Source organism: Apus apus, chromosome 4, assembly GCF_020740795.1.
Source record: "Apus apus isolate bApuApu2 chromosome 4, bApuApu2.pri.cur, whole genome shotgun sequence".
NCBI lineage: Eukaryota > Metazoa > Chordata > Aves > Apodiformes > Apodidae > Apus > Apus apus.
In genome coordinates, this window is record NC_067285.1 from 87,798,793 (window position 1) to 87,824,625 (window position 25,833).

Genomic DNA, 25,833 nt, shown 5'->3' on the forward strand with positions numbered 1-25,833 from the left:
CTACAAACATATCACCAAATTCTCACCCCATTTAGCATGTTTAAGCAAAGATAACCAGAAACACTTCCTGACCAGATGGGGGTTAAACTTGACCAAGTACGTGTGAGTTTGGTCCTAAATCCACAATAACTGACTTTCCTGGGGAGGCAGTGGGGAGTGCCTGGCAGCTACTTCTATCTTATACTCTGCATTTGGAGGAAGCACTGGCTGGCAATAGGGTGCACATAACCCACTTCATGTTAAGACCTACCACTGAGGAATAATTATTTAATATTTATTTAGACATAAGCAACAGAAAAGCACATACAAGCTTTCAATCACTCAACAATATTGATCTTGCTTTTCAAGGCTCTTCACACTGGATGTTCTTTAGATGGAATAATGCAACTTTTTTTTTATTTGAAATAGTCAGGTAATGGGATTCTTGATAATTGTTACTGAAATAGTTGGACAGTTGATCTCAAACTGCTTTTGCATTTTCAAATACTTCAGAAAACCTTGATCCAACATTCAGAATACAAGGCTAAGATTAAGAGGGCTATTTTCAATGGATCTTTAAGTTAAAGGTTAGGCTTATTAGGTTTGTACGTGGCAACAGAATATTTCTGCAGTGTTCACATCCATCAAACCAAATCCTCAGAGGAAGTACCTGGAAAATAAAACAAGAACACACAAACTTCTGGCACCATTCTTATGTTTTAATTTGATTCATTTACAGAGATAAATTACAGCAGTTTATGTTCAGAAACCTCAGTTTTAATAAAGTATGTGCTTAAACACGGTCCTTAAAGATGTGTGGTTTTAGCCATCACTTGCCTTAATTCCACTTTCAAGACAATACATTACAGGCAACAACTGGAGTCATCTCATATGAACTGAGGAGTTAGCCACTCATCACATCCTAAGCTGATGTTCAAAAACCTGCATATGCTGGTTTCAACCCTGTAAAAGAAGTTTTATTTAATTTGCAGTCAGCATCATGCACACAGAAGAGTTAACTGGCCTAAGGCTGAACTACATGAATGTGCTACATGACAAACCCTCAGGTCAGAGCCATTTCTCAATACAAATTTCTTCATCTCTACAGGATGGGATTTTTCTTTCCTGTATCATTAGTCCATTCCAGAGGGCCAGGCAGATTAGACCAAATGGATCCAATAACTACCATGCCTGTTAATTTCCCTCAGATTTTTTTCCAGTTTAGATTGGCTAAATATATATTAAGTTCTAGCCATTTTCAGACAGGTTTCCACTAGCCCAAAATAACTCTGGTTTTAGGGTTGGGTTTTTCTTGGTTTTGTTTTCTTTTCTTTTTTTTTTTTTCTTTTAGTTTCCAGGTAAGGAATAGCTTCAGCTTCTTTAGATGTAGATCCATTCATTAACATCTGATAATTCTTTTTACATTACATACCTGAAGACCAATCAATTTACAAGGAACTCTCTTCAGTTCAAGATGTTAACAAAGCATCAACACATTTGAGAAACCTGGAAAAATAAGATTTACATGAACCTGATACTAAGACTCAGCATGATAATTAGATGACAGTTCAAAAGCTACCTACAAGCTATTTTGAATGCAATAGAGTTAATCTGCTAAGTCCAGCAGTTTCATTAATGTGTTCCTCTCAGCATGATCCAAAGAAGAGTTTCAACCTCAGCTCTGGGTTTGAGAGAGAACTTTTATACCCCTCTGTGTTGGCCGCTTAAGACACTGCCAGACTTAAGAGGGCAAAGCATAAAAGGGGAGTAGACTATAGCACAATTTTTTTCTTATTACATAAGATTATCTGAACTTACATGTACTCAAGAGATCACAGTTTAGCTGAAATTTGTGAATTATCAATTGCAGTAGATCACACTTACCTTCTAGCAGAAGTTACTCTTAAGAAATCTTGAGCATTGCTTCTAATTTAGGTGTGATCATTCATGTCTAGAATGTTTCAAACATGAAGTTGCTGAGCAGGAGCTCTAAACAGAACAAAAAAAAAAGTATATGAAATTATAATTTGTATCTAATTATTTACCTTCTTAAAGCCATATTCTACAAAGTTGCAGAAGTCATTTACATGAAGTTTGTTACCAAATCAAGACCTCTAGAAAAAGAGTAAATGGTTATATCTGTTGAAAAGATTCTTTTTCAAACAGCCCAACTACATGGAGCTTCTCTTCAAATATACTACTAATCAGAAGCAAGGAAAGTTTATTAAACCGAAATTGTTTAGTGTTGCCACTACCTTGAAGTAAACAGTAAATTTCTAGATTTAACAGACTGGTCTTTGCCAGGCAATTCATTGCTACGTTGTGCCTACTTATGACCTGTAACAAATTATACAGAGCTCAACCCGACATCAAAAGTTACTGTTACAGACATACTAAGAAACTGGGCCAAAGGCCTATGCAATCGATACCTTGTGTTTTAAAAGATTTAAAGTCCACTTGAATTTAAGTGCCGTACAGCATTCAATACCCCAAACGCTGAAGGTCATAACTGTAATTTTCTCAATACAGCCTATAAAAAAAACGAAACCACTGCACTGAATCAGATTTCAGGTCAGTGCAGCTCAACACCTATACTTTAAGGAAACATTTTAGATCTGTCAGTCTAAAGTTTAAGGAGGGAGACTTGAAAGGTCATCAAGGTAGCTAACAAAGAAGTATTTTTTAATATACCAAGAACAGGTAAGACCTGAAGATCTTTAAAAAAAAAAACCTAGGCACGGACAGTCCCACAGCGACAGGCCGGTACCCCGAGGCATGTGCTTGTCTTAAAGCAGCACAAAATCTCAGGATTCAAAGCTTCCGAAGCCCAAAGCCCCGCCTGAGCAGCCCCGGGCGGTGGGATAGATGTGTGAGGTGGGTGTGCCCCTTACCTGACTGCAGATCCTCAGCAAGGGGCCACCGGCGAGGCCTCCGCATGGCGCCGCAGGCCATGGGGCGCCGGCCCGGGGACGCCGCCAGGCCTCGCCAGGCCCTGGGGACGCTTCCTGCCTCCCTCCTGCCGGGCGGCCGCCATGGGCTGCGAGCGGCCCTCGCCACACGCTGCGGAGGGGGCGAGAAGTCAGCCAGGAGCGGCCGGGGGGGGAGGGGAGGGCAGGGGAGGGCGTGTGCCTCACGACAGGCTGCAGGGCGGAGGGGAGGGCTCCGCGCTGGGTTTCTGTGAGGGAAAGGTGCTCTATCCCCCTGTGTTGACTCCCCGGAGCACGGCCAGGCTCCGAGAGGGCAAGATGTGAAGGGAAGACCCGAGCAGGCCCTCCCAGGCCTACCACCCCGACACCCGCCGCCCGCCCGGCGGGAGCGGCTGCCGCCACCTTACCGAGCCCGGCGCAGGGAAAGGGCGGCCCCGGCCCGCCGCCGCCTTAAATACCGCCCCGCGCGGCGGGAGGGGCGGGGCCGGGGGCGCCAGCGCTGCCGATTGGTGGGGCTGCCGCACGTGATGCCGCGAGCACCGAGGGGCGGGGGGGGGGGGCGCGGGGGGCAGCCGGGCGCGCGGGGCGGGGCGGGGCGGGGCCGGTTGCCCCGGTCCCCGAGCGGCCGTTGCGGGGTGAGGCGGCCGTGCTGGGCCTGTGCCCCCGGGGCTGCGTCTGTGCCCCTGTGCCTGCCCCCGGGGCTGCCCCCGGGGCTGCCCCCGGGGCTGCCCCCGGGACTGCCCCCCTGCCCCCGGGGCTGCGTCTGTGCCCCTGTGCCTGCCCCCGGGGCTGCGTCTGTGCCTGCCCCCCTGCCCCCGGGGCTGCCCCGCAGCGGGGCCCGGGGCCGCCGCAGGTCATCCGGTCCAAGATGCCACGGGAAAGGGAGCCTCGATGAGCCCGCACCTTGAAAACCTCCGGAGATGAGAACTCCGCCACACGTCTGGGAAGCTGTGCCAGTCCCAGATTGCTCTTTCTGTAAAACATAATAACAGTGACAACAATAATCCTTGCTTACCTTTGGTGTGGCAGCAGCTGTGTAGCAGTTTTAGGAGCTAAACACCGCTGACCTCCGCCCGAGCTCCCCGCACGCCCTGCCTTGCGAGGCTCGGGGTGTGTCTCCAGGGGCAGCCAGGCCGGTGCCCCGCACGCCGGGACACGCGGGGTCGTTCCGCCCCGGCTGGGACCTGCTGTCTGACCGGGGGCACCTCCGGGGCGCGCAGGCAGATGAGCACGAGCGGGCAATTAACAACTTGTAGCACAGAGACATGTTTGCGTGTTGCCCAGCAAAGTTAGTAGGTAGGAACCACACCATCCCTGTTCCCGTGCTGTTAGGAATTCAGCGAGACTCTGCTTCCTAAAGACGTATTGTGGATGTATTGCTGATAATTAATTGCCTCCTGTTTCAGTCAGAAGCAGTGTGTCTCGGCTCATACTGAGTTGCTACCAGCACACCACCTCTAAGTGTGTGGATAAAAAATAACAGTTTGGTCCACTACCCCCAAGAGTTTTCTGAGCCCTGCTTCTACATTACCCTCGGAAGCCCCAAACGCATCATTCGGCCTGAACCTATGGTCACATAGTTGCAATCCAGGGAAAGCGCTAGAAATTGTTTCCTATCACTTCTGGTTTACCTCTTCTGTCTAGTTCCTGATACTTGCTTAAAACATTGTTGCAGGTGTAATCCCTCTGTCCCTGAATTTACTGTGAGCACAACAGGGTTCAAAAGCTGCCTCAGGGCTCAAGGTAAGACATGAGTTCATGAGGCATGTAGCTTCTGGTTATTTCAGGTGGGGCTCTCTGCAATGACCATTTTCTACCGTTAGACACATAGGTCAGATCAGTGCTTTACTATAAGGCAGCCAAGGAGACGAAGTGGGATTCAGCATTTACGTTTTTACCGATGGGATGTATGTCAAGCTCAGCTTCTTTTCCAGTACGGAATGTAAACTGGCACCCCTGTTAGCACAGCAAACCAGTGATCAGTATCCATCCCAGCTGAGCATTTTAATAATTCAGACAAAATCCTACTCCTCCTTCTGCACAAACTTTCTTGTCTTTCCCATGCAAACTTTGGATTGTTTGCCTTCTCTCCGGCTCAATGAAACTTACTTCCTTGTCTGACAGTGGCACGACTTCAAGAGGAGAAATGCAGAGGTCACCTGCCCTGTCTGTCCCTTCCCAGACATTCCCTACAGAATGAATTACTGTCCTAACAATGGTCAGATGCAGATTTGAGCCTCTTTACAGGCAGGCAGAGTTCTCTGCTTCCCTGGGCAAGTGCTGTAACCATGGAATTATTACATACAAGGCTGCAGGCAGATCTGCCCTTCTGTATTTTGCTTGAGGGAAAGGGCTGCCTCTAACTTTTATCTAAACAAACTTCTCAGCTGGGCACTGAGTCTGCCTGCAAGTCTGGGTATCTAGGGGCCTTGTGGCAAAGCGCGTATTACTGGTAGATCTCAGTAGATCTTAATTATGAGATGAATCCTGGATCGTTATCCAGGAGAGATTAATGTTTGGTCATGAGTAGAATTTGTAGGAACTTCCCCTTATGGGAGCTTGACTAGTGGAAAACATTTGGAAAACTAGTGGAAAAAAATGAAAACATTTAAGGGGGAAAGAGGTGATTATGGACAGTTGTTACACAAACTGCACTAAATAATCAGATACTTCATGTGTTACCTTTATTCCACGTTGGTCACCTCATGGTGAAGAAGAGCTTTTGCTTCTTTTCAGTGTGAGAGGTTAGCAGGTTCTACACGTGCCTGGGCAAAACTGTCAAGCACCTGGTAAACATGCCAATAGATGTTAGTTCTGTTTACTTCCAGGCACTTACACTTCAGGTAGGTATGGAGAAGATTATCTCTGGGTCTGCATTTTAAGTGACATGTATGGGTGTCTTGGTTTTTTTGTTTGTTTTGTGTTTGTTTGTTTTTATTTAATGTTGAGTTTTTTAAGGAGTCTTTGGTGATCCAAACTCAGTTGTTCCAATCATGAAGAGTGGTGCTCCAATCAGCCAAGTCTCTCTTTGTGGGATGCACGAATTTAATCTCAGAGTCACTGTTCTGATACCTCTCTTAGCTGAAAGACCTTGGGGGGGGGGGGGGGGGGGGGGGGGGGGGGGGGGGGGGGGGGGGGAAATAAAAAATAAAAAAAATAAAAATTGAAAGCATCATATTTAGTTCACCACAAAGCACAGTTACCATTATTATTTAATTTCAATGTCACTTTCTCCACACTGATTTGAAGGAAAACCAAGCAAGTAAAATCTTGATGTGACCATCAGTCTTTGCAGATAGATGATTGGTCTGCATTAAGTAACTGGCAGGTTTGAGACCTTAAAATGTAGCAGTGTAGCTGCTAATGTAGCTACTTTTAACTTGATTAAAGCTTTGAGATGCTAATATTATAAAAATGTAATTTGATTAATTTATGCCACAATTTACATAACATGAAAGAGTTATTTTAAATTCATGCTGAAAATAGACTAAATGCCACTTACAGCTTGTCTGCTGTCAAAATATCCTTTGTGTTTTGTCCTCAGAGTGTATGTTAGCTAAAATAAGAGCCTGTAGAACAGAAAAAAAAAAAAAAAAAAAAATCTTTGGAGAAGAAGAGGAAAGCAAGCAATAATTATTTACTTTCCAGAGGCAGAAATAGCAATACATTCCTGTTAGAAACTTAACATTTCTGTTATTTTTGCTCAGTGATTCTCTTCTTGTTTGATAAATTACTTCCGTGGCTAAAAAAGTTGTTTATCTTTAGCCAATATGTTTGATTAGCATTTAAATAGTAGCTTTCCAACATAAAGCACACTTAGTATAGGTAAGAAAAATGCCAGTGAAATTTGGTAGTGAACCTCTTTGCTGAACAAAATACCTGATCAGTTCTTCAAGCTTGTACGTTACAGAAATGTGAGAATTTTTTCAGTTGAGTAATGAGAGTAAGAGAAGACAAAACTATGTAAACTGCTGAAGCAATCTACAGAAGTTCTCTTATTCTCTTATTCTCACTGTTCAAAACTCCCAATATGATTAAAAAAAACCAGCCAACCAACCAACCAAACAAACAAAAACAAAACACAAACCAAAACACAACAAAAAAAAACTAAACCAAACCAAAAAGAATGAAACAAAAGGAGAAAGGCCAGAGTAAGATACTGTGACATTATCACACCTGTAAGACATTATCAAGTATCAAACTGACTGTAAAGGTCTAAATAGCCTCTTCAGAGAACAGATAGTTTAATGGTTATCACTGTAGAACTATCAGCCTATTTTACCTACTCAGTCAGCTTTTGGTGCATTTGACATCAATGTATTTGCAACTGTCTTGTTCTGCTGTCTTTGGGCTTTCAAATATGTCAGGACAAAAAATAAAAAATGAAGACAGGTGCTGTCAATGTATTTTGTTCTCTTCTGTAAAATAGCAGTTCCTTAGAAAAAGGAAGAGATGATATTCCCTCTCTGCTGAATATTATAATGTTTACATTAGCAAAGATAGGAAATTTAATTCAGAATTTAATGTAATGCAAAGTTTTATTCTCTATGCTTCATACTTGGTAGGTGACAATATGACTTGTTAGGATCCCAAAGATAAAGTTTTACCATATTTTAAATGAAGAGAAATAATTTCTCAGATAATTTGAAAATGTTGGGTAGGGGTTGCTTTGAAGCTGAGTCTTAAAGAATAGTGATTCCAAAGTTGGGGTTTACTTTTTTTTTTTTCCCCCTTTTTTTTTTAAGACTAAGGGATCCCCAGGAGACTATCCACATTTTCTGAGGATTCCCCTGACTTGTTCATGAACTACAACTCACTCTTACAACCAGAATTTTAGGTGTAAATAGAGTGGCTTCCAAGGGCCTGCTATGAGCCAGGCATTACAGCTTCAGTCCAGGGATTGCAAGTTGACATTTGGCATTGTACTGCAGCTCCCAACCTGTTCTGCAAGGATGGCCAAGCTTCATGGAAAACCTTTAGTCCTTATGCTTGTGTCTACATATTTACCATTCTGTTCAAGACATATTGATATTTTCTGTAGAACATAATTTAATGTGAGATACAAAATATTAAAAGCATTTTTAAAGTTCTAAACATACATGGTCAGCACTAAAAATATTTAGAATATCTGAATTCTGTTTCAATTCTTATTATATATTCTCCCACCTTCCAGAAAACCGGAGGATTGTTTTTTTCCACTAAAATGCCCTTTTAATTGCCCGGAAATGTATCTTAAATTTGATTCTGTTCCAAACACTTGTTCAGCAAAACTGGCTGATGATTACCTATTTCTGGACCAGAGTTTATTACAAGAAAATAAAAACAAAAAATGAATCCTCTGTGGAATTTTCCAAGATTTCTGGATAGGAAATGCAATATCCTCTGTGTGGCACAGAGCAAGCAGGTATTCTAGTCCCAGATTTGCTACTTTCCTGTGTAACTTTGGAAAAGTTGCTTATTTTCTGCTGTCTGTTTTCTTGCTCTGTAAAAGAAGCTAATATTAACTCACCACCCAATAATTTGACAAGTCTGAGTGAACATTTGCAAAGTGCTCTGAGAATGTAGGATGGAAAATGTTATGAAAGTTCAAGTCTCTGCTAGCCAAAGGGAATATTTACAATAGGTTCTTATTCTATGCAGTGAAATAAGATATTGAAGTGTGTAACCAGATGAGACCAATACTGATCTAAAATGAAATGCACAAGGCATTTTTTGACCTTTCAACAGGAATTATATAAGCACTCTCAGGTTATAAATAGTCCTTTGTTTTCCTTCTCTTTGTCTAACACTCAGAAAAAACACAGAGTTAGTTGTTTGTTATGAAGAGATAGGGCAATGCTTTAGAGTGGAAACAAATGTTCACTGTTCTTTATTTATACAGTGCCTATAATGTTTGTAACTAACATTTGTTGCTTACCACTTTTTTATCTTCAAAAAGCTACAGAAATAAACTTCCTAGTCCTGAAAATGACAACACCAGAAAAAAACCCAAAACACTCACTAGCCCACTTCAAGTATGAAAGTTTCTTTCCTCTTTCCCAGTTTGATATGTGACTGAAGAACAAAAACAGTCAGTGCTAAAGTATTGTTAAACTGGCACACAAACACTGGTATATTATTTCCTATTTTTAGTATGAATCCTCAGGAATAAGGCATGAAATTTGCCCACCCATAAACAAAAGTATTTTTATTATCACTATTGATGATACTCAATTCTTCACATAATTATGTGTGTGTGTATGTATGTGCATATTTCCAAATAATTCCAAATAATATTTTCAACAGCACCCATTTCCTTGAACAATCAAAAATTCTTAACTGATAGCAATTTAATTTTGTGTTAAAAAAAAAAAAAAAATTAACAAACAGAAACCACCTGAAACCTTATCCTGAAGTCAAGTAATTGGCATCAGTGAGAGAGAAAAAGTATGGAAGTAACGCATTTTTCTTACATTTTTCTTTTCCTACTTTGTTTTATTTCTTTGGGGTTCATATTATGGGAATTATGTCTTGACATTAAAATACATGTGAGATAAATGGCTTTATTAGTTACCACTTTTTGTTTCATTTAAATTTTTTATCACATTTCAAACCCATTAATTTGCTTCATAACTTTTTACTGAGAGCAAGTACAATGCTCTACATTACACTGGAATAAATGGGCTGCAGCAAAGAGTACACAAGTAACTTTCTGGAATAAAAGGTGTCTGAGTTCAAAAAACAGATATAGTGCAGTTCTATCAGTCTCTAGAAGCTACTTAGAAATGCCCTGGAGACCAATCAGGCCTTGATTGCTTCAGAATTGAGGCAGGGGGTGGCCAGTCCTGAAATGACACCTCAGCTTAATTTTCATTTCCCTTGGTTATGTTGAGAAAACCTGTGATACTATGTAAAACGCAGTCTCCGGAGTTTAATTAGCTTAAAATCTAGGGATCAAATTCACACATAAGACCATTAACTTCTGAGATTTATACAAAAGCTTATTTTTTCCTCAGTGTTACATTATTTGATGGCTCTTTTACATAGTGATTTGTGGATTTATGAAGCAGTTTAGGTACTCCTGAACACCTCACTCCATAACGTCCAAAAATCTTTCTCCATCCTGTATTTTAAATGTCTTCAATGATTTAATGTAACTAATCCAGCTTACTGATTGAAGTAAATTCCGTCTCTGTGACAACTCCATTTTGAGTCTTTGCTGAAACTGTCTACAGGATGCCAACTAATGGCAAATTTGATACGATTTTTATAAAGTGGGCTCTTTAACAATGAGCTGGATCAAGGCCACTTACCTAACACTATTCTCAGAGTAAGAATTTATCTTCAGATGCCACTGCTGGTGCCAGATTTTTATTAATAATAGTAGGCCTTCTCTTGAAATAAAAAAAAAACAACCCTACTGACTTCAGAATGTTCCCACTAAATAAAGTCTGTGGGGCCAGGCTCTACAGATAAGTCATTATATTCTAGCATCATTAAATAGAAAGCGTAGATAAGGAGGATTGTGCCATCCTGCCAGGCACTATTTGGAGCAGAGGTACCTGTAGAAATGTTAGAAGTTCTCTCAATTTAAATGATTTGCACAGCATAGCAGAGGAACAATAAATGGGCCTTAAGCTTCTGCTGAGAACAGCAAGGTCCGCTGAGGAAGGGGGGCTGTAAAATGAGGCATTGTGCTAGCTGAACTCTGCTCCAGCTTCTCTCAGGGATTTGTTGTGCGGCCCCAAGTCACCTGTTTAACAACCTTGTGCTTTTTACCACGTGTGTAAATTTAATTCACTCATCCTGCTCTAGCTGGGAGAAAGGCCCGGGCCTCGAGTTACTTGTGTGCGAGGAGGAGCCGGGCTCGCGCACTGACAGCCTGGCGTGGACGCCACGCGCTGGAAACTTGCGAGTCCTTCGGCACCAAGATGTGCGGTGTGGACGTGGTCCCGAAACGGCATTTGTGAGCGTGTTGTCTGCCTGAACGGCAAAGCCCGTACTGTGGGCAGTAAATTACATCCCAGCCGACTCTTCCGGGGTTTGCTAGTGCCTGCGCTGCCCTGTGCTCGAGATTCGCTGGAGAGAGCAGGTCCCACGGCACGGTGCCGCTGCCGCACACCCGTGTGCCCCGCCGGGCTCTGCCTTCCTCCCCTTCACCCTGCTGCCCGCCAGCACGGCTTCGTGCGCGGCGAAACCCGGCTTCTGCAGCGCTCTGCGGCCGCTCCGGGCCTGGCGGCAGCGAGAGCCCGTCCCGGCGGCGCCGCGGGCCGGGCCGCCCCCGCCCCCTCCTCCCGCGCGGCCGTGCCCCCTGCGGTCCCCGCCTCGGACCTGCCCGTCCCCGGCGCTGTCAGAGCGGATCAGCGGGCGCTGCAATGGAGCGGCAGCCGCCAGACGAGGAGGAGGAGGAGGAGGAGGAAGGCAGCGATTAGCGCGGTGCCGGCGGGCGCGGAGGCGCGGCCGAGCGCTCCGGCGGGAGCCCGGGCCCTGCGGCAGGAGCGGAGATGCCGCCGCTCTCCCCGCGCTGCTAGAGCTGCAGGCCGCCCGTCCCAGGGAGGGCAGGAAGGTCCGTCCTTCCCGCAGCCTCTGCGGGCGCCAAGGCTGCCCGTGCAGTCCCCTCCTCTTGCTTTTATCCCAGCCCTGGAGCAGTCGCCGCCGCCGCCCCCTCTCCCTTCCTGCGCTCTCCCCAGCATGAGCGCGGCTGTTTTCACCTCATAAAGATGGCGGTGTGGGATCGCTGCAACCTTTAGACTAATGACTGTCAGAAACATCGCCTCCATCTGTAATATGGTGAGTGCTGGCGGGCAGGCGCGCCGGCGGGGGCGGCACAGCAGCCCCTCGGGGGGCAGGCCCTGCTGGGGCGGCGGGGGGTCCCGGCGGGGGGCCGGGCGGCGGGGAGCCGGGCTGGGGCTGGAGCTGGGGCTGGGGCTGGGGCTGGGGCGGGAGCTGGGGCTGGGGCTGGGGCGGGAGCTGGGGCTGGGGCTGGGGCTGGAGCTGGGGCTGGGGCTGGAGCTGGAGCTGGGGCTGGGGCTGGGGCTGGGGCTGGGGCTGGGGCTGGGGCTGGAGCTGGGGCTGGGGCTGGAGCTGGAGCTGGGGCTGGGGCTGGGGCTGGGGCGGGAGCTGGGGCTGGGGCTGGGGCGGGAGCTGGAGCTGGGGCTGGGGCTGGGGCTGGAGCTGAGAGTGGCGGTGTCCCGAGGAGTTTGCCCGGAGCGACCGGGGAGTGGGCCGGGGAGGGAGGGAGGCGCGGAGCCGGTGCCGGGCCCTCCGGAGGGGCGCTGGCCCCGGCCGATGCGCATTGCAGCCGGAGCCGCGGGCTGCCCTTCCCTCCTCCGGCTGCCCTAGTAATTCTGAGAAAAGATCCCAAAGTTGGGCTCTGAATCCACATTAAGACAGTGACACCATTTAACCCTCTCAGGCCGGCACCCTGTAGCCTCGTGAGGCCGGGAACTCCCCGGGTTACGCGGATGTTTACATACCTGATGCTACACTTTTGGATCCTGATGCTGAGTACCTTTTCTAGGAAATCTTGGCTTAGGAGCTAATGTCAGGGTTTAGCTTGTACAGCACGCTGCTCAGAGGGCACTGGTGTTTGTTGAGAACTCTTGAATCACAGCTTTCTCTAAACCAGACTAAGCAATTAGGAAGGAATAAGGAAACATTAATATTTTTGTTTATTATGTTCAGAGTTTGCCACTTTCCGCCCCAGGAACAGCTGAAAGGACACCTTCTGCATTGTGCCTGGGTTTATTTTTAATCCTAACAAACTTGGAGCATCTGATTCGGTTTAGATTTTTCAGACTTCTTGGGGGTTGAAGGGACAGCTCAAACTTTGCCTGTCAAAGGATTATGAATACAGTGAGGCAGTAATAACCTTGCCTGAGAAATGAGCGTGTGCTAAGCACCCCAATGCAAACAGAAGAGAAGCCTATTTCTGCACATTTTGTTGTTTTAGTCTCTATTTCCCCCCCTTATTTCCAGGTTATTCAAGAGCAGCTACACGCAGTTGCCAGCTTCCCTCCACGTGGTGCCCCAGCACGCCTTGTGCTGGTGATGCCACACATAACACTCATCTTCCCTGGAGAATGGAGCCTACCTCTAGGGTAAGGCAGCAGGCACAGGCCCAGAGGCCTGGCTCCTGCAGGGCCAGCAGCAGTGGTCTGGGGGAGGGAGCACACATTGCAAGCTTGCTCCCCTTCCACATGTCCACACTTCCACTTAAATGGGCTTGCTCTTTTGCTTCCAGCCAGATGCCCAGGACATCCCACACATAGTTCTGACTTAAGACTCAGTCCTCCCTTTGAAACACCTGCTCTGAAATGCAGAGGAGGAGAGTTGGATTTGGGGTTAAAAAAAATTAATACAAAAAACAGACTTGGGGTACGTTAACCTGGGTGCTCACCTTTCTTCACCAACAGTAAGTAGTTTTTTAAACCTTTCATTGTTCTCAATAATTTCCAGTCCTGTGGGCCAGGGATGCTGCAAAGAAATGTTTAGGAAACATTTTTATTGCTGATGAATGGTGAGGGTGATGCCCTGCAGACTGCGTAAGAGAGCACCGCATGAAGGGGAGCTGGAGACTGTTAGGCAGTTGTAAGACTTTGGCATTGGCATAAAGTAATAGGAGCTCTGTGATTTCTTTTGTGGGCTTTAGGCAGATGCACTAGTATACAATACACTTCACCCAAAGACTGAACAAATTCACAGCAAAACTGATGAGGTGGTTCTAATGGTGTGCTGCTCAGCCCCTGCTGCCAGTGTATCCTGCAAAAGTAGCATCCAAGAAATAGACACATTGAAGGGTCTCAGGTAGAAAAGGCAAACAAGGGCTCATTCTTCCAGGCAGTTCTAGCTCGTGTTACCAGTACTGTGGCAGCAGGTGAAGTTGGTTTAACAATAATGTTTTAAAGCTAGGTATTCCTTGGGGTCTGTGTACTTAGCTTTTAGAGATGTTGTGTGGGTCACATGTAGTCTCTCATGGATAACCCACAGGGAGTAGAAGATCTTTTAGGAAAAAATAGCTGAGATTTTCAGAAGGCTAGAGGGCTTCGGGGCTGTAAGAGAAACATACATTCTTGGAAGTACTGGCAACACTGCATTATGGCTCCTCCAAAAAGATGTCTGCTTAAATAAGGTGATAGGCTTGGATTCAAGAGTCAAGATGTGACAGCCCTGCTTAAGAATGAAACTTTGAAAGGTTAGAGATATGTAAGAAAACCTTTTACCTTTATAAAACCTTAATATTTGCAGTGCTAGTTTGATTTAGGTCATGTGTAGAGATTTGCCAGACAAAGATGTTAATTCCCAGACCTCGTTCCTGCACCATATAACATTGTGCTTGAAGAACTGAACTACTTATTATTTGTGGACTGAGAAATGGCTGCGTAACTTTTAGGTAGTGTATTTTGATATATAATGCTGCATAATAATATGTTTCTAAGTTTTCTAACTTGGTTGAACACAGTAATGGAAAAAAAAAGGTTCTGTACTTCTTTATATTTTCCCATTCCATTACACTTGAGAGTGTTCACAGAGATTTTTTAATTTTTCTTAGCTTTTGCAAAAACATGGATGATGCTGGTTGATTTTCTTGGGGGAAGGGTAAGGAGGTGGAGCAGGGTGAGAGAGACTGTGGGAAGAATTGTTCCTGAAATACGTGTCCTTCTTGAATGCAACATAGAATATGTTTTCAATGGTAGAACTTCCTTGACAAAGTTTTGTGTGTCTTTTGCCCAAGTACTTTCATGTCCTGAAGGGGAAAAATAGACTAAATTTAGCTGCATGAATTTAGCTCAGGGGAACACGGCTAGTCAGCATTTTAGGATGCATGTTTGCTATTTAATTAACTGTTTGATGTCTTGTATCTCAGGTTGTAATTTTTGTGTCCTGAAGATGGTAGAGGTTCTGTCTTTTCTGGGAAGGATCAAAACAAGTGTAGTGGAGCAAGGAAGCCAGGAATAGTATATAACTTGCTTGCAAAAGAGATCTGCTGCAGTACATTAACTAGATAAGCTCTCACATGCAGAAGCAGACACAGTAGGAGCTAATCAGTAAGACAAAAATGTTAGATGCAAGTTTTCCACTTGGCACACTTCTTTGTAGTAAATATTCAAACATACAACTTCTGGAATCAAACAAAATTCCTCTATTGTCTTTTACCAGTTTCATCTCCCTAATTATAATAACAATAGTAGTAGTTACTATTCACTTGTTTGGTTAATAAGACCAAAGAGCTAAAACTTGCTTTATTGGGGTGGAAGGAACGGAGACAACTGTGCCTGAAGGAATTGGTGGGACATGGTGCCTTTCAGGCACTGGGAAAGCCCATCCACTCAGTCTGTGCACCACATTCACCCCAGAAGAAGGTGTGCAAATAGCCAATGATCAGCTTTTCATGTAGTGCAGGTGTGGTAGATGTGAAGAAAAGTAAGACAAACTGAAGAAACCCTTTTTGAGGGAACACCAACACCTGTTGCCATGTAAGCCTTGTAGAGTGTAGACACAAAGTAGGGCTGTGCTTTTAGCCCCTACAATGCTGTAATCCTCTTTGGTGTTGTTTCTGTGAGATCACCTGATGACTCAAGTACAAGATGCTGGTTCAAAGGTAGATAGGCATGCTGGCCTTTTAAGATTCCAGCCTACCGAAATCCTCTGCAATATGTTTCCCCTTTGATGAACTTTTGGTACAGCCTTGAATTCTGAGTTAAACTCATGCTGCAGCTGTGGCCTAGGGATATTACTGCCATGTGCAGTGAAGGACATCTAACCATTTCAGAATGTATTGATATATATTTTTGCAGAGTTGGCTAACAAGCACTGTGTGCCATATTTCTCCTGAACACCTTTTAGTATTCTGAGAAGAGACATTAATTGCTTCTTTCATAATTTTGTAATACTATTTCAAATAATCTAGGCACTTCAGAGTGCCTTGTCTATTTAATAAATAGGGCATTCTGAACACATTTCAGTCACTTCTGATACAAAGTATCATCTGAGATATCTCACAGTTGCTCCTTTGGGAAGAAAGCTGCAGATCCTCAGGTTAATTTTGGTTTTTATTAATTGGTTTTTCATTTTACCCATTCTTCTCATAGTCTCTATCAGTTTCATAACAATTGCGTTTTTTTCTTCAGGAAAACATACACACCATTCATCAGGGTTTATGTGAATATGTGTGAATTTCAGCTTTCATTTTTAAAAACATGAAAAAAGTTTCTAACCATCCTAGAACAAAGTGCATAGAAAAATGTAAAAACATGGGAGCCCATACATTCAGGAAGCAAATAAGAATAACAGTTGGATTTTTTTTTGTTTCGCTGTTTTTAATGTCATGATTTTAGAGATTCATTGCAGTATTTGCTTGAATATAGGGCATTGGCAGGATGAGGACTCAGAATACAAACATAGATTTGAAAAATGCTTGACATGAAAAAAAAAATTACAAGTGTAATGCTGTAAAAATAGTCAAATTCTTCTTCCTACAATAAAAGTATTATTGGATTACACAATTGATCAGTATGACTTTCAGCTACATTTATTCATTTGGACAGCCTGCAGTGTATATTTCTCCACAACTTTTAAAACTCATCAACAGAGATCAAGGCAGAATAATACATGCCGAGACAGTAAAACAGTTATCTGAAGGCATATTTAGACTGATAGAGGAAAATAGATTTTTGCATCTGAAAGATTTGTTTCAGGCAGTTCAAGTAATACAATTTTAGAAGCATGGTCTCAAGAGTGCACAATTTCAATGCGATATATAGAAAATATAGAAACAAAAAGATGAAAACTATAGAGAATGTGAAGTCTCATTATTGTAATAACTTTCTGAAGCAATGAGAAACTGGAGAGTATGGCTGACAAATGGGTACTAGATTGACAAGCTGAAAGTATGCCATTTAATCAAAAGATAAACAGAATTCCTTGGTAAATAATTTTTATTGGATAGAGGAGGATATGTAAAGTGAGAAACACCCTAATACATAATTTCCAATGTATAACCTGGACTAATAACTGAGGCTTATCTTGCATGAATACCTTTTGTGTAGCCAAAGTGAGTATCATGCATTTACTACCTGTTTAGAAGATAAGCACAACAGGACAATTCAAGAATAAAGCGTGTGGTTTACAGCATGTCTTTTAGATGCATGTAGTCTTTGGCTTCAAGTTGCTGAATTAGGAGCAAAGCAGTGGCTATAGTACCATAATAAAGGAACCTCTTAATTACAGCTCAGCAGGGCTGAGTGAGTCTGAATTGTGAAGAGATGGCATTAAAAGCAAACTCTGGACCCTGATTAACTGTGTGTGGTTGGCACGTGCCATGCAGGAGGTGAGGTTCTGATGGGCTTGAAGTGTGTGGAGTGTAAAACATGGCCAGTCAGAGAAGCTGTCAGCAAAGTCCTTAGCCTCAACAGGCTGTTCTTGGCTGGCTGTTATGATAGATACACTTATATACATTCATGTATGTTATGTACTCTTAACAGTGTATCGGTGAGCTCACATCTCCACCATCAGAGCTCCATTATAAGCACGTTCCTGGGTAGGCTCAGATATTGCTCAGAAGGCTGCTGCTCTCATGGTTTCAAGCCAGCCATTATTTGATATTGTGTATTGTGGTTATTTAATCTGATTTCACAATTAATGACCTAGTAATAGTTGCATCTAAACTCTCCTAGGGCAATGAAGTCCCTAACTATCCACTGGAATTCCCTTTGGTAAACATTTCTGATGTATGCCTGTTAAATTTAGATTTCCAGTGATGGTGACTACATCTAGGCAGTCTGTCACAATGCTTCAGTGTCATTAGGACTAAAATGTTTCCTAAGGTCTTACCTGGATCTGCATTACTGTAATTTGAGCTTGGCATTTCTCATCCTGTCCACCCTTGAGGTCAAGAACATAGTTCCCTTCTGTAACAAACTATATTCTTGAAAATACTGTCATACCCTGCCTCAGCCTTTTCTGTCTTATGAAATACAACCAAGTTCAACCCTTTTTTACAGATAATTTTTCTCTAGGGTTGATTTTTTAATTTTTTTTCTGCCCTTTCTTCAGACACTCTCCAGTTATCTTAATCTTTCTTAAAAACCTAGTGCCCAAACCTGGACATAAGGTTGGTCTGAAGGTCCCATCTGATGTCTTAACTGTGAGAAGTTATACATGAAAGTTACTTTAAGACCTTTGTAAACTTCAGTTTGTAACACTGCTACTATGTTGTCAATATTAGTTGTTTGTTGGTTTGTTTGTTGTTGTTTGGTTTTTTTTTTAAATAGCACTGCATAGCTGATGCTTATTAATCTTATTTTGCATGATGTTATCTAGAGTCTTTTTATTACTAGTTGTTTTTTTTTAAGCATTGCTACCTTAGTCAGCTGTTTCCCATTCTGTACATGTACAGGTGATTCTTCTCTTCATGTGCAGAGTCTTGCACTTGTCTCAGCTGAATTTCAACAGGTTTTAGGGCATTTCTCTCAAAGAAAAACATTGTCAAAAATAATCTTGGATTTGAAACCTGTCCTGCAACATACCTGCAACCTTCATATCTCATCGTACATTGAAATTTAATGCAGATACTCTTTCTTCTGTCTCCAGGTTATCAAAGAGTACACCAGCTGGTGCAGCTGTGATGAAGTCTAGAAGGTGCCTTGCATTTAGAATGCTCTGAGGCACAGTGTATACACTCTGGGTGGCCCAGACAAAAATGTTATTGAAGAAATTATGGTCTGCATGCAAACCTCAGTCTTTTTTTCTCTTCAGGCCATCCTGAGGTTACGTGTTCTGAAGAAGGAAACTGGCAAAAAAAAAAAAAAAAGCTTTTGCTACTTGTTCCAGCAAAAGCCTGAGTGCCACCAAGAAAAATTAAGCTGGGAACAGAAACAGACTAATGAAAGAATACTGAGTTGCAGTTTGGTAAAGGTTGTCTAACCATGGAAAATTGAAAGGTCAATATTTCAGAAAAAACAACTTACGGATTTAGATACTGGGCTTGTAACACTTGACTAGAACCTAACTTTCAGTACTTGGTTGCTTTGTGCTTTGAGAAAACCAACTGTTTTGAAGCTGTATAAGACTGAGTGCCTGAAATGCTTTGTCCAAGATTTTAAGTGGTTCAGGTTTTCAGGCCTCTTAATTTATATTAATTTCCTGGTAACCACACAATAAAGAGCTGGAGCTATTTATGGTATAGCTAATACTTAGATATGTCATTAGAGTTAGTTCAGTGCATCCAGCAAAAAAAAACCCAACCCAAACAAGTAAGACATTTCCTTTCAAGGTCTTATAATTTGCCTTATTGAATAGAAAACTCTTTGAAAAAAATGCGCAAAAATAATTTATTTAAACATGTTGTCTTAAATCACCTTTCCTTTAAAAATATGAGTACACTCTGGTTTTTCAGTCAGACAATGTCCTTTTACTGTTTATTATTATGCCCTATGTCTTTCATAGCATTCTCTCTTTCCTCTTTTATCTTGTGGTAACAGAGACCCAAAATAGCTCTGCTGAAGGAACAATAAAACATTTCTTTGCAGAAAGAAGAAAAAAGCTAATCTGGTTGAATTCAACCATCTTGTGGGACTTAACACTTTACACAGAAACATTTCAGGTTTGACATTTAATACCTATGAGTTTGGAAGAAGGCTGGTTCAACTGTTGTAGGTACTCCCCGTATCTCTCTGAAAGTTGAGGTTGTCCCTGAGGACAGTCAAAGTCCAACTTCACAGGTGATGTGTCTGTTGAAAGCAGTTGCATATATACTGCAGAGTGTGGTATTGTTTGCTCTTCTCTTGTTTTCTTTGTGTTGCTTCTGGGAGCTAACTTTGGATTTTATTTGCAGTTGCTTCCTCTCTTTTCAGTTATTCATCGCTGCCATTTCTTGGCCAGGAGCCCTTCCGCATCTTTCTTTTTCTTTTTGCCTTCTCTCCCATATGCTGTGCTTTCCAAAATCCTGAAACTCAGGCTGCCTGGCCCTGAAGGCATTTCTATTTTAATTCTAATTTCTCTTCTACCAGCCCAGAATATCACCCTTAGTTTGTCTAAAGTCTTCAGTTTCACCCTTCAGGAAACAAGTCTATTTCTAGCACACGGCTCTAACTTTCCCTGAATACTAAGAAATAAAATCTAGCTTACAGCTGTATATGATCTGAAGCCCTTCTTCTTGGATGAGCCATCTTTCTTCATTGATCACTTGTTCTTTATATATTTGTTAAATTTCTGTTTTCACTATTTTTTTTTTTAATTGTGAACAAGATATTTCTTGCTATTTATTACTTTGAATTTTATTGTTTGGTGGTTATTCATACTGTGTTTCTGTTTGTTTAGGAGGTTTTCCAGTTGACTTACGAAAATCCTAATTTAATTACTGCACTCATTTACTTTAAATTAAGCACATGCATATTTCTAGAAACTCAGGGCCATTTTTTATAGCTTTATCACACTAGAAAGTCCAGTCTGATTTGCTGTCCTCTGCTGTATCTTTCATGTTAGCTTTATTCCACTTCTTATCCTACACAGAATCATTGTATTTAGGTTATTTTGCTACATGTAATTTAATGATCTAATCTGATGTCTTTTTGGTGTTTTTTTCCCCCTACAGTTATTTTATTTACATGATAAAGTGCAAAGGAACAGGGGAGATTTTTCTTAATCTGTTTCATGTGATTCAAAGCACAAATTAAACTCTTAGCAACATTATCAGAAAGTTCAGCTGAAAAGAAAACTGGCAGACTTATCCATTGGAGGGCCTAGAGTGAAATAACAAGAGAAAAAAATATAGGTCATATGGCCAGAATGTTTTTGGAGCAATGCTGTGGTAGAAATCTTGGCTTAGCCTGAACTGACCCCTGCTTGACTATGTCTCCAACTGTATGTCATTGCCATTTTATAAGGACTGAATACTGATTGTTTAATTAAGTGGTAAAACTTAGTAGAGGTTTTCACATCAACCTAGTTCTCATAAGATCTGGCCACAGCAATCACTTTGTTGCTTCTCTTTCGTTAGTGTATTCTTTGAAGAAGGAGCCAGTCTTCTTTATGGTCTCCATGCCATGCTATGAATTTATTTAATAGTCCCAGATCCCAGTTCATTGACTTACGTGGTCTCTTCATTTCAGGCTCTGTGGCTGCACTGCCACTCTTGGTTTTTTGTGAAGCTACATTAGATTCAGCTACAATAAGATATTTCTCCTAGCTGAAGCACAAGACCATTTATAAACCTATACAGAATGGATTGCATTAAAAATGTTTGAGCAGGTTTTCACTGCAGAAGGGACCAACATGACTTGCTGGGAGTGAGAACAAGCACAATCATGCTTAAAACCATGTTAAGTAGTCATGGTCGATTTTTGCTGTAGATTAACCACAACAGGCTAACCTGTTCTCTGTATATTCTATGGTTGGTTTTAACTGAGTTCTAAATCGCCTTTAACACATCTCTAATAGCTTATCTTTTCCAGTTTAAACATGGCTTAGATGTACAGTTTTTGGTATATTTTGGTTGGAAAAATTTCCAGTCATTTCTCCTTCCATCATTCCTACTGCTTCTTGAGATTTCCTATGCAAAACATGTAATACATATGCAACATGGTATGGTTTGACTTTACTAAATAGTCTTCTACACTTTTTTTTCTCCATGTAAGAAATACATCCTGCTTTGAAATATTAAGTCTCAGTGCTTCTTACCTGTTTTCCTACTCTCCTTTTTCTGTGAATTTAGCAGTATCTTTTTGGAGACCTTAAAATAAACCAGACTGAAACTTCCCTTGATATAAGCAGGCAAAACTCCTAATGAAGTCCACAGGAGTTATGTCAACTTATCCAAAGAGTGATTTTATACTCTCTATTTTATTGGGAAACCTGCATACAGTGCTTTGTTTTCTTTTTGCAAAAGCCAAGGCCTGATTTTGGAGAGGTAAAGCTCTATGATGAGCTGTTACTAAGCAGATGGTGTTTCAACAGCATGCACTTTGGAAATTTCTATGCAAAGTATAGTTTTTATATGAAGATCAGTTAGTGAACATCATGGATTTGTTTGGATTTCAATGATAATTTGTTTGGTAAATCCTGATTCTTGCTCTTTCTCACAATATTCACAAGACAGTTTAAAGGCCGGAAAGAATTTGGCAAACCATCTGGCATCTGAAATAAGAAACTCTGGCCTGGAGGAAAGGCAAATGAGTGATGTAGGAGCAACTAGTTAGCATTACATTCTTATACTTATGTTCTACTTGTCTAACAGTATACACAAACCTATGGTTTATGAAAGAGTAGGAGGTAACCTTTTAGATATATTATTTTCCATTAATTCCAGAGGGAGAATTTTTTTCTTTGTGGAGAACACTTCCAGCAAAAACCGGAATTCTTATGTTAGGGAACTTGATTTGAACACTAGAAGTGTAATTGAAGAAAATTTTTGCTTTGCAGTGCAATGAGTATTTAATATGAAGACGGTTTTCCTCAGAAGCTGCATTAATGTTCAGTAGGCATGTTTTTCTTTTATCAGACAAGATTCAAGGGTAACAGTGGCTGTTTGCTCCACTGTTAATATCAGATAGGCAAATGTCACATCAATTTCCTTCCTATGCAAAAGTTGGGTGCTTTGCTGAATCTGTGTATCTTTGGCAAGGCTGACTTTCCAAGCAAAGAAACTTATCTTCATTTGGAACTTACACAATTATCACACTGTCACCTCTGTTGAAAGGTAGCCAATAATTGCTCTGTATAGATCACTTGTTTTCCCAAGTTTCTCACTGAGGTATAGCAGAGCTCAGTGAGGACATATAATGTACCCTTAAGCTTTACATGGAGCCTTGTGCAGGCAAAGTACTTCAGTCTCAAAGGGAATGTCTGGGAAATCAAAACACATGGTCTGAGCAATGAGCTGTGTGTGAGAGAGAAACTGAGAGACTGGAAGAGATCTGATAAGGGGATATGAAATACAGAATCTTTGGAGCTTTTCTGGAAGAGCCAACTTGAAGAAGCTGTTTTACTTTGAAGGCTTGCAAATTCTCAGAGAGGATGTGTACTGAGCTTCACATCATTGATTCTGTTGACTAGAATACTCTTATTTTGATGAGTTGACATGAAATAGTAATCTAATATAGCAAGCAGGGGTGATGGTAGGTATAGTAAGGAAGCATAGATCAGGCTTTGGGAAGGGGACAAGGAAAGAACACCAGAATTATTACATTTGATTACCAGTAATTTTGAAAATTTTAGCTGATGAAGTCTCTGAGCTAATTATATGTTGAACAAACCTCAGTAACACAGGGAATTCCAGAAATTTTCAGACATTTTATGTGTTGGCATGTTTACAGGGACATTTTACATGGTTTTATGAAAGTCAACCAATTGTGCTGTTCTTGTGTGGTGGAAATTCTAAGGCATAATATAATGATTCTTCACACTGCAGAGCATGCTCAGTAAGGAAATAAGTATATGATGTTAGTAAAACAATTATCATGCAGATTTAAAATTTACTGACTGATAGGTCTTGAATAAATGTATGTAGGGAATACTTGTACAAATACAGTATTTTTTGTGAGGTGCTATATGCTTGTGGAATGGATAGGATTGATGACATTTGCTTTTGCACCAGTCTCGCTTGCTTGGTAATCTAAGCTTGTTTTCAAATTGGCATTTTAATATAGCAAAACTACAGGTAACATTCAAATATAGTGGTTGTACTTCACTGACCAGTAATTATGAAAGCAATTTTGCTGTTGAAGGTACAGCCGAATGTCACTTGCCACACTGAGACAGTGGTTAAGAGATGTAACCCTCTGATGTTAGATGGGACAAAATGGCAGACATATTACACTTGTTTTTAATGTTTGTGATGTTGTTCCTAGAACTGGGTGCCAGTCTGGAGCCCAAGTGTTGTTAAAGGCTGCTGACAAATCAGAAGGGAGTCGGAGAAGTTTCAGTAATGCTTAGAAAACCTGCCTTACATCTAGGAACTGGTTTATCCAAGATAAAATTAAGGGTTTTGGTTAAGATCAACAAGTATCTTTAGGAGGCAAGAAGGTAATGGGATCCAGCTGTTCATATACACAGTAAAACTAAGGTGGAGGTGGGTGTGGGGAGAGCCACTGTTGTTGTGATGTGTTCACTTCTAGTCAACCATTACTAGCATGTCCAGGTCAGGCCAACTCCACTACCTAGAACTGCAAATATATTTGTTGGCTCATGTGACTGTCATGCTTGCCCGATAGATAGTAAGACAGAGTTAGCTTGGCTAATTGTAGCTGAAAGGAAAAAATGAGATTCTGTCTTGATGCTTCCATAACTTTATTTTAGAATATTAAGATTCTAAACAATTGCTTCCCTCTTCTTTCACAGGGCACCAATGCCTCTGCTCTGGAAAAAGATATTGGTCCAGAGCAGTTTCCAATCAATGAACACTACTTTGGATTGGTCAACGTAAGTACCGCTTTCAGTAGGCAAACCAGATACAGAACTATGGCTTTTGTGTTACCTGACTTTTGATTTGTTTGTTTGCGGTTTTGTTTGGGGTTTTGTTTGAGTGTTTGTTTTTGTTTTGTTTTCTCCCCCAAGCCTGCTCCAATGTTGCATTGTCTTATTTTGAAAAAGTGATGCTCACATTCCAATTTTAGGCAAAAATGGCTTGCAAAACTGTATCAGATGTTGATGATAGTTTCATTAAACCCCCAGAGAAAACGGTTTACTCTTCTATGAATGTTTCTAGGGATTAGAACTTAAACTTCCATGAAGTTAAAAGCCTATTTTAGCTATGAAACTTGAGGGGGAAGTGATAGAAGTATGTACAAGCCTGGGTATGGCAGTCTGCATTGGTTACTCTCTTAGGAGGAGCTTTTGTATCTATGGCGAGAATGAGTGAGAAGACTGTTTAATTCCTTGCTTGTTTCCGTATAAATAAAACAGATCTAGTAATTTTTTTTTCCATTTAAAACATTAGTTATTCTGCTACTGAGCAGTAAGATAGAGCCCAGCCAGCGTATATTTATGTATGGAAACAAGCTTAACAAGACCCACTACAGTAAATATCTCTCGCAAGTGGAAACTTTTGCTTTGTGTCCTTGTTAATTTAGAACAACACTGCAGCTTTTTTTGGTGAAGTGTCACGAGTGGGTGTGAAAATACACTTCTACAGCAGCTGCACAGCAAAACAACTGGTACGTGACAGGAGCACACAAGCCAGAAGTTGAACAAAGCAACTGGTTTTATAGTGGTGCACAGGGACTAAGATTGTTTTTAATTTTACATGGCAGTTTGGGAACACCTGCTACTGTAACTCCGTGCTGCAGGCATTGTATTTTTGCCGGCCGTTTCGGGAAAATGTGTTATCATACAAGGCCCAACAGAAAAAGAAGGAAAATCTCTTGACTTGCCTGGCAGATCTTTTCCACAGTATTGCTACTCAGAAGAAGAAAGTTGGTGTTATTCCACCAAAGAAGTTCATATCAAGGTTACGAAAAGAGAATGGTAAGTGTAAAACTGGAATCCTCTTGGTCATTCATGCACTGATCAAGAAAGTATAACTAAATATTGGGCGATGTGGTGATGTTAATTAGATGTTCAGGTTAGATTTGTAAATTGCTTTTAGTACTCTTTGGGGTTTAGATATTAATATTTTATTATCTGTGTGCATGATATGCTTGAAATAACCATACTAGGTTTAGTAAGTTCCCAGATGTGTATGAATTAATGATGTATGCACAGCCTGGTGGGACAGACCACAGTGTACAGTGAGCTAAGGCTGGGAATAGGGTGCCACTATGCTGTAATTTTTAAATTTTATTTTGTGGATTATGGAACAGAGAAACATTGAGGACATTGGTGGTATATAAACTGTGTGACTTAGGATTGCTTCAGGCACCACTAGTCCAAGACACTCTGGAGGGGACAGGTAGCTTTGCATGTTCAGTGGACTACATGTCAACTGCTGCTCTTGTTCTTAGAAGTAGTGGAC

The 25,833-nt window shown here is 41.8% G+C and overlaps 1 protein-coding gene, 1 long non-coding RNA gene and 1 other non-coding gene across 6 annotated transcripts in view; 1 reads left to right on the forward strand and 2 right to left on the reverse strand.

Moving 5' to 3' along the window:
• Nucleotides 1-677: 677 nt before the first annotated feature.
• LOC127384789 (uncharacterized) lies at nucleotides 678-3,318 on the reverse strand. 2 transcript variants are annotated; one of them, XR_007889495.1, is made up of 5 exons: nucleotides 2,871-3,318; nucleotides 2,409-2,509; nucleotides 1,864-1,968; nucleotides 1,412-1,485; nucleotides 678-942 (listed from the first exon to the last, which is right to left on the reverse strand). It is a non-coding gene; the product is annotated as an uncharacterized LOC127384789 (long non-coding RNA). The 2 variants fall into 2 exon arrangements; XR_007889494.1 differs by lacking the exon at nucleotides 2,409-2,509.
• LOC127384995 (small nucleolar RNA SNORA26) lies at nucleotides 1,615-1,732 on the reverse strand. The gene has a single exon (XR_007889558.1). It is a non-coding gene; the product is annotated as a small nucleolar RNA SNORA26 (small nucleolar RNA).
• Nucleotides 3,319-11,250: 7,932 nt separating the features above from the next.
• The window catches only part of USP46 (ubiquitin specific peptidase 46), a 33,266-nt gene continuing 18,683 nt past the window's right edge, over nucleotides 11,251-25,833 (forward strand). Inside the window, exons 1-4 of one of the 3 annotated variants that reach the window (XM_051618380.1) lie at nucleotides 11,254-11,675; nucleotides 24,222-24,302; nucleotides 24,953-25,036; nucleotides 25,133-25,346. In XM_051618380.1, the coding sequence (XP_051474340.1) occupies nucleotides 11,640-11,675; nucleotides 24,222-24,302; nucleotides 24,953-25,036; nucleotides 25,133-25,346 (415 nt within the window). In that variant the 5' untranslated portion in view covers nucleotides 11,254-11,639. Of the gene's footprint in view, nucleotides 11,676-13,281; nucleotides 13,300-24,221; nucleotides 24,303-24,952; nucleotides 25,037-25,132; nucleotides 25,347-25,833 lie in introns of those variants that run through there. The other 2 variants (XM_051618382.1, XM_051618381.1) reach the window with 2 other exon arrangements.